We start from the raw sequence: 7278 nt of genomic DNA, 5'->3' as shown, positions 1-7278 counted from the left end.
ACTACTTAAATTTCTCCCTTGTGGAGAAGCCTTTAGTTTAGGCAAAACAATTTTTATTGGTTACATGGTAGTGAAGTACATGAGTCTACCCAAACCCTTCACGCCAAGACTAAGAGCTCTCCCGATAATACTGTTGGCCCATATCAGTCCCTTGTATGGTCATCCTGGCCTGGCGGCTTTGTGTACATACGTGCGACAGGTAACACACACTCGCGCATCAACCAAGGCCCATTACTGGCAGCAGGCAGGGTGAACTGCGAGTCTCTCCAAGTCCCTGAGAACCTGTCATACACATATATGTGCTGATAATCGTCATCGATATTGGATTCACCGTAATCTCTTGATTTATAACATTCTACTAATACGTGCAGCTGACCTTCCTGTGCGAATAGCATGGGATTGCCAAGATCTTGTGGAATTCGGTCTGGTTCGGACCACCCTGGAACCTCGAGCTCGCGCCAGCTATCCGCCTCTACATCGTACGCCGCAATATTACTTACAGAACGGTCTGTGCAGAAGATCTCTGTTCCCATGGCAACCACTGAAGTGGGCGTAAGAATAGTTCTTGGCGGCGTTCCCATGCTCCACCGGTCCTGACTTGGGTCGTAGCGGTGCATTTCTGTGTGCGTGAAAAGATAGATCTGCCCACAACAAGGTGTAGCCACAAAGAAACGCAGTTCGTCATTTTCGGGCTTCGAACAGTCCTGCCATTGGTCCGTGAGCCACTGATACTTTTTCATTCTTACGGAAACAAGCCTTTTTCCTCTTTCTAACGTGTCATGAACAGCCAGGTAGAAAAGATACCCATCAACTTCAAAAAGATTTTCAACAGGCGAACCCAAGGAGCGTTTTGGGGTGTCTCTATGTACTGACCACTTTTTATCCCACATCTCACTTAGATGGTTGTACTGAAGCACGGACACTGCGTCAATTGACTCTTCGACCAGAATGTAGATGTCGTTATCACTGGTAACTGTTGCTGTCAGGACTGCAGGTATAGTGTCCATTCTGTAACTGTACTTGATGCCATTTCTTGACCTAGGGTTCACACAGAGCATTTCTCTTGTGTCTTCGCAAGGCTCCACTGACCTGAAAAGTATAATCATGACCTCTGCATCCATCCCAAATCTCCTCTTTAGTTTAGTGGTCCCCCTCAGTGCCAGATTCCGTAGCTCAGAACTTCCAGGATTCTCCCTGACCAGGGGGTGTTCCAAGATGGCTGCTGTGTCATCTGAGGTCAGCAGGTTGAAGCGGATGTGAGGGAGGATGCTGGGTAGGTGGTGCAGTCTGTCCTCCCTGCTGTGCTGCACCCATCTCACCACAGCCTCCCAGACTGTTGTCTCCTCTTTAACATCCAGCTCATCCCTGCTGATGATCTGTGTCATCTGATTCACACTCAGGCTGCAGAACTCCTCGCTAGAGGCTACCTGTGGAGGTGAAGTTACGGTTGTGAATATGTGGCACTGTGTACATGTGTCTCAATCCAGTTCGCAAACAAGATATTTTTTCTCCTACAAGTTGTTATAAAGTAAAAACTTATTAGCTTTGTTTTCATTCTGATTAATGGAAATTTCTGTTTCCTACCATCACATCGGAGTTGCAGACTTCAGAATCAGAAGTCACAATGAGGATATCTGTAACGAGGTCGTTCACAATTCTGAGTACACATGCACAAGGTCAGAGGTAAAGGCCCCTGAGACATAAACAAAAACATACATACCAATCAAGTGAATCGACCGATGGAGTCTGGACATGTATAAGTCATGGTCGAGACAAGAACTGTTTAAAAGTCAGAGGCTTTCATCTTTTACCTTGCGCATGCTCACATGTAATGGCGCACTATAGCTACCTTATCACAATATTGAAGATACCAACCTTAGCAAAGTGTCTGCATACGCATGGCAGACACTTCCTCAGGACTGAGTCTATGGAGAAGACATCAGCAAACCTGTACAGGTCCACACAGGTGGAGCGCTCAACGTTCATGGCCATGTAGCTGCTGCAGGTGTCCCTCACATAGTCCAGCTGGAGGAGGTCGGCTGCCTGGTACAGGGGCTGAACTTTGTCCAGGGACACATGGAGGGTTCCCGAGTAGATATAACTCAGGATCTCCCCAAACATGCCCGCGTCCAAACCCTGCACGACAATGTTCAGACTGTCATCACATAGCAGGGAAGTATATCACACCATTGCGCCATATATACATAATGTATATAAATATTCATATATACATATGTATAAGTGGTGAGAAAAACACACAAAAATGCTTAAGAGCCCAACAAGATTGTTACCTAACACCAATAACACGAAGGCGATCAGTAAGAGGAAAGGGGGGGGGGGGCACGGCGACAGGTACGCACATCACAGAAAGGTTTACTTCTACCAAGGACATTATATAGGACCTTGCTTCTACTACAACAGGACAAAACTCCGCATGGGGCATAACATTTGTATGTTTGGGTAAACAATGGCTTTTCCTTCTTAAACATGCTCTCTATGATACGAGGCGTCTTTGAAAGATCCCTGTTTATCTCTATTCTAGCCACACGTCACGCCAACCCTACCTGTAAAACAACCGTCTTCTGTCGGCTTTCCGCCATGCCGCTTGTAAACATGGCCTTGAAGTAGGGGCTGGCCGCGGACAGAACAAGCCGATGGCAGGGAAACTGGCGGCCCTCAACTTCAAGGACGACATCCTGAAGTACCCCAGCCTTCTGTTAGTCATCAATGATGCCGAGAAACCCGTCTTTATAGCTGTTGTCATGGTAGGAACGCTGGCGAACTGGCCTGTCGTGGTTTTCGTGCACTGCGGCAGCCATGTTGATGATGATTCTCCTGGTACTGGACTGTTCTATAGAAATGGAGGGGGTATCTCGAGCATAATTATTCTCCGATTAAACCTAGCTGTCGTGTAAAGACATGTTGATATGGATTAACATCTTATTTGTTTTTATATAATTGCATATCATATTGTTTCCAATAATCGAATATACGAAGAAAATTACAGCACCCCTGCAACTACAGTGGCACAGTCTATTTCCCTGTAACCACCAATTCCGGGGTCACTAAGCTGCAACCGTGAAAACTGGGGACCGCATGCCCGTAGCCAGGATTTTGAATGGGGGAGTTCTTTTTAATTTTTAAGGGACCAGCGAGCGCCGCAGGCGCGAGCTTCCTAGGGGGGTCCGGGGGTATGCCCCCCCCCCCCCCCGGGAAATTTTAAAATTTGAACCTTCTGATATGGCATTTCCTGTGTTTTTGAGAGGATTTCAAAGGAAGAAATCAGAGACAAAGTTAGCAGTTTTTCTAGGATTTCAGCTCCGTTGGTGATACAAATAGATCCACCTTGAAAAAAAAAACCCTTGGACGTTAAAAAGTGGACCCTTGAGCGTTTCAATTTCTAAGAATTGGCATTTCCTGTGTTTTTGAGAGAATTTCAGAGGAAAAATCAGAGACAAAGTTTTTTCTAGGATCCTAGCCTCAGTGGCATTGCCGGTGATACAAATAAGTCCACCTTGAAAAAAATCTTGAACATTAAAAAAGTGGACCTTTAAGCCAGTGAAAGTGGACCTTCAAGCCAATGGGGGGGTTCGTCCGAACCCCCGAACCCCCCCTGGCTACGGGCATGGACCGGGTAAGAGTCCGGTGACAAAGGGAAGTACTGCTTTTGTACCAAGAATCTGTCTTCGGTTAATTGAATTACACTTGACTGATATTTGTTAAAAGTGAAACACTGTCCCTTTTTGACAAATGTTCATTTGCTAAGCCATGTGTCATGTGTTTGTTTACAAATCCTTCTGAAATCAATATGTTGGGATAAACAGTTCGCAGTACGGAAGACACATTTTGAAAACTTTTATTTTGCTATAATGTTACACATTCGTACTTCTTTAACTTATAAAGTTGTTTCCCTAAATGACTTGCAACTGACTATTGTAATCATCTACTCGGTACTGATCTGCTAAAGAACCAAATCTATAAACAATTGTTAGTTAACTCACACGCATAAAGAACAGAAAACTAAAACTGGACCAGTTTCTTTGAGGAAATGATCCCTGGTCGCCACTGGCAATAGAAGCTTCAAATCATAATATCAGATCGTGCATGGAAAGATGTCCCTTAACCTTATCCATGCTGCCCATGTAACTAATTAATAGAAATTCGGTGCCACAAACGTACTATTACGTAATAAAAGAAACCTAACTAGAATTTGGTACTTTTGCTGTTGGCTTGCCAATTTAATGACGTCGGCGTGGCGTAACGGTTAGAGCATTGAACTCGGAATCAATAGGTCCCGATTTCTATACTCACCACCGACGTTGTGCCCTTGCGAAATGCACTTTACACTACTTTCCCCGGACGGTAGAGTGACGCCTACCGAGCCTAATCGGCTACTCTGTCAAACTGTGTGCGAAAAAACACGCTGTGGATTTGGTTGCCGATGTGCCAACATCCAGCACATTTGCCAAGTGCTGTTTAGCCTGGGTATCGTCCGTAGTTATTACCGAAGGCTCGTTATTTTTGCTTACTCACCAAGAAGCCATGGCAAGCTACCGAAGAGGGTTCGAAAAGGGTTCTACAGTCAGTAAAGTCATACTGACGCGGCAGAATACGGGCCACAGGCAACCCAGAACCGCGTTTCCTCCAACGCCCATGAGGCAGGGTGACTTGCGAGTCTCTCCAAGTTCCTGCCAACCTGTCATACACATATATGCGCTGATCACCACCAACTTCACTATCATCTTCATCATCAACAAAATCGTCATTGTCTCTTGGGTTGTGAAAATCTACCAATGCATGGAGGTGGCCCTCAAGCGCAAAGAAACCGCCCCTTGGAATTGGATTTCGGTCTGTGTCCGACCACCCTGGAAGCTCGCGCCAGCTATCCGTCTCAACATCGTACACCGCCATATTGCTTAAAGTAGCGTCTGCGCAAAAGATCTCCGTTCCCATGGTAACTGCTGTATATGGCTCAGGAATGGTTTTTGGCGGGGTTCCCCTGCTCCAACGGTCCTGACTTGGGTCGTAGCGATGCATTTCTGTGTCTGTGAAGAGATAAATTTGCCCACCACAAGAGACGGCCAACGGAACACGCAGTTTGTCATATCTCGGCTTCGAACAGTCCTGCCTTCGGCCCGTGAGCCACTGATGCTTTCTCATCACCACAGAAACACCCCTCTTCCCCGATACCGATGTGAGATGTACCCCCAGATAATAAAGGTGCCCATCAACTTCAAAAAGATATTCAGCGGGCGAATCGAAGCAGTGTTTCGGGGTGTTCCTATGGAATGACAACTTTTCTTCCCAGATGTGCTCCGGTTGGTTGAACCGAAGCAGTGACACTTCGTCGTCGTGTTTTTTCACCAGGCTGTAGATGTCGTTATCACTGGTAACTGTTGCGGTCAGCACTGCAGGTACGATAGCTAACCCCTCGTCAGTGAACTTCATGTACTCTCCTGATCTAGGGTTCACGCAGAGCATTTCTCTTGTGTCTTGGTCATCTCTTCTCGCTGACCTGAAAAGTAGGACCATTTCTTCTGCATCCATCCCTCTCCTCTTAGGGTTGGAAGCCTCCCTCTTTACCAGATTCCGTACCTCAAAACTCTCAGGATTCTCCCTAACCAGGGGATGTTCCAAGATGGCTGCTTTGTCGTCTGAGGTAAGCAGGTTGAAGCGGATGTGAGGGAGGATGCTGGGTAGGTGGTGCAGTCTGTCCTCCCTGCTGTGCTGCACCCATCTCACCACAGCCTCCCAGACTGTTGTCTCCTCTGTAACATCCAGCTCATCGTGGCTGATGATCTCAGTCAGCTGATTAACACTTAGGCTGAAGAACTCCTCACTGGAGGCAACCTGTGGAGGTGCAGATTACATTGTACATGTGTATGTGTGACCGAGTGGTTATCGGTTATGTACATGTCGTACAGGTATAAAAGCGGCTAAACTAGAATATACAAACGTAATTGTCCATAACTAGTGAAGGGTTGGACTTTTATTTTGTAAGCAATGGAAGACGTAATGTCCCACTTTTTCTACAATTGGTGGGTTTTTGGTAGTTAAAAGAATAATAGTCTGCGATTTATTACTTATTATAATAATAATTGCTGATGATCATTTCAATTTTTGTATTCAAAGGTCTTCATCAGAATCTTTACATATATATATTCATATATAAAGATATACATGTATGTTAAGTTTTCATCTTTGACCTTGCGCATGCTCACTCGGAATGATGTATGATCTTGAAACCTTGATACCGCATGCAGGATAGAAGGCGTCTGCCTATCTGCATATTGAAGATACCAACCTTAGCAAAGTGTCTGTATATGCACGGCAGACACTCCTTCAGGACTGACTCTATGGAGAAGACATGAGCAAACTTGTACAGGTCCACACAGGTGGAGCGCCCCACGATAAGGGCCATGTATTTGCTGCATGCGCCTCTCACATGGTCCAGTTGGAGGAGGTCGGCTGCCTGGTACAGGGACTGCACTTTGTCCTGGGACACAATGACGGTTCCCGAGTAGATGTATCTCAGGATCTTTTCAAACGCGGCTGCATCCAACCCCTGTAAAACAACCGTCTTCTGGTGGCATTCCGCCATGCCGCTGGTAAACATGGCCCTGAAGTAGGGGCTGGCCGCGGACAGAACAAGCCGATGGCAGGGAAACTGGCGGCCCCCGACTTCAAGGACGACATCCTGCAGTACCCTAGCCTTCTGCAAATCACCAATGATGCCAAGAAACCCATCGCTATAGACACGGTCATAGTAGGAACGCGGGCGAACTGGTTTGTCGGGATTTTCTTGCTGTGCGGCAGCCATGTTGATGATGATTTTCGTGGTACTGGGCTGTTCCAAACAAGTGGAGGAGGGTAAGACGTGCGTATTACTTACCCGGAAAAGTCTGACTATTTTGTAAGGGTATACTGATATAGATTCACGCACAATTTTATGTATCTAAATCTATAGAATATTGTTGCCAATAAATGATATGAATAAGCGAAAATTGAAACACCCCTTAAACTACAGTGGCACAGTCCATTTCTCTTTTACCACCACTTCCGGGTTAAGCAACTTCAGAGCATTACCGGGGAAAGAAGTCGAACCCAATTAGTAGAATTTAGTGTCAGTAGTTTAGTAAGACAAGAGTAGTCACATGCTATTCTGTTCCTTATTGACTGTCAAACCTTTTTCATGTTTAATACACGAACCTGCAATTAGCCTACGGGTAAGAATTTGCGATAAACTTTCGTTCATGATTACTTCGGTAACCTTGCTCG

General features: G+C 45.9%; 2 protein-coding genes across 2 annotated transcripts; both read right to left on the bottom strand.

Annotated features, from left to right (window-relative positions):
* Window positions 1–5: 5 nt before the first annotated feature.
* On the bottom strand, window positions 6–2809 carry LOC136434438 (kelch repeat and BTB domain-containing protein 2-like). Its single transcript, XM_066427232.1, has 3 exons — window positions 2565–2809; window positions 1876–2136; window positions 6–1427 (listed from the first exon to the last, which is right to left on the bottom strand). Exons 1-3 carry the CDS (start codon window positions 2613–2615, stop codon window positions 144–146), a joined length of 1596 nt encoding a protein of 531 aa, XP_066283329.1. The 5' UTR covers window positions 2616–2809; the 3' UTR covers window positions 6–143.
* A 1429-nt stretch (window positions 2810–4238) lies between these two features.
* LOC136434437 (kelch-like protein 12) lies at window positions 4239–6846 on the bottom strand. The gene is made up of 2 exons (XM_066427231.1): window positions 6305–6846; window positions 4239–5850 (listed from the first exon to the last, which is right to left on the bottom strand). Exons 1-2 carry the CDS (start codon window positions 6818–6820, stop codon window positions 4516–4518), a joined length of 1851 nt encoding a protein of 616 aa, XP_066283328.1. The 5' UTR covers window positions 6821–6846; the 3' UTR covers window positions 4239–4515.
* Window positions 6847–7278: the final 432 nt, after the last annotated feature.

Source organism: Branchiostoma lanceolatum, chromosome 5, assembly GCF_035083965.1.
Source record: "Branchiostoma lanceolatum isolate klBraLanc5 chromosome 5, klBraLanc5.hap2, whole genome shotgun sequence".
NCBI classification, from domain to species: Eukaryota; Metazoa; Chordata; class Leptocardii; order Amphioxiformes; family Branchiostomatidae; genus Branchiostoma; species Branchiostoma lanceolatum.
Note: the sequence above shows the minus strand (reverse complement) of the source record. Positions and strands in the feature narration are given on the sequence as shown.

Bases quoted from the DNA above. Each gene is read 5' to 3' on its own strand.
- LOC136434438 (XM_066427232.1), bottom strand. From the start codon at position 2,615: ATGTTTACAAGCGGCATGGCGGAAAGCCGACAGAAGACGGTTGTTTTA. The intron at 2,137-2,564 runs GTAGGGTTGGCG...ATTGTCGTGCAG, and splicing joins AGAAGACGGTTGTTTTACAG to GGTTTGGACGCGGGCATGTT. The intron at 1,428-1,875 runs GTTGGTATCTTC...TCACCTCCACAG, and splicing joins TATGCAGACACTTTGCTAAG to GTAGCCTCTAGCGAGGAGTT.
- LOC136434437 (XM_066427231.1), bottom strand. From the start codon at position 6,820: ATGGCTGCCGCACAGCAAGAAAATCCCGACAAACCAGTTCGCCCGCGT. The intron at 5,851-6,304 runs GTTGGTATCTTC...GCACCTCCACAG, and splicing joins TATACAGACACTTTGCTAAG to GTTGCCTCCAGTGAGGAGTT.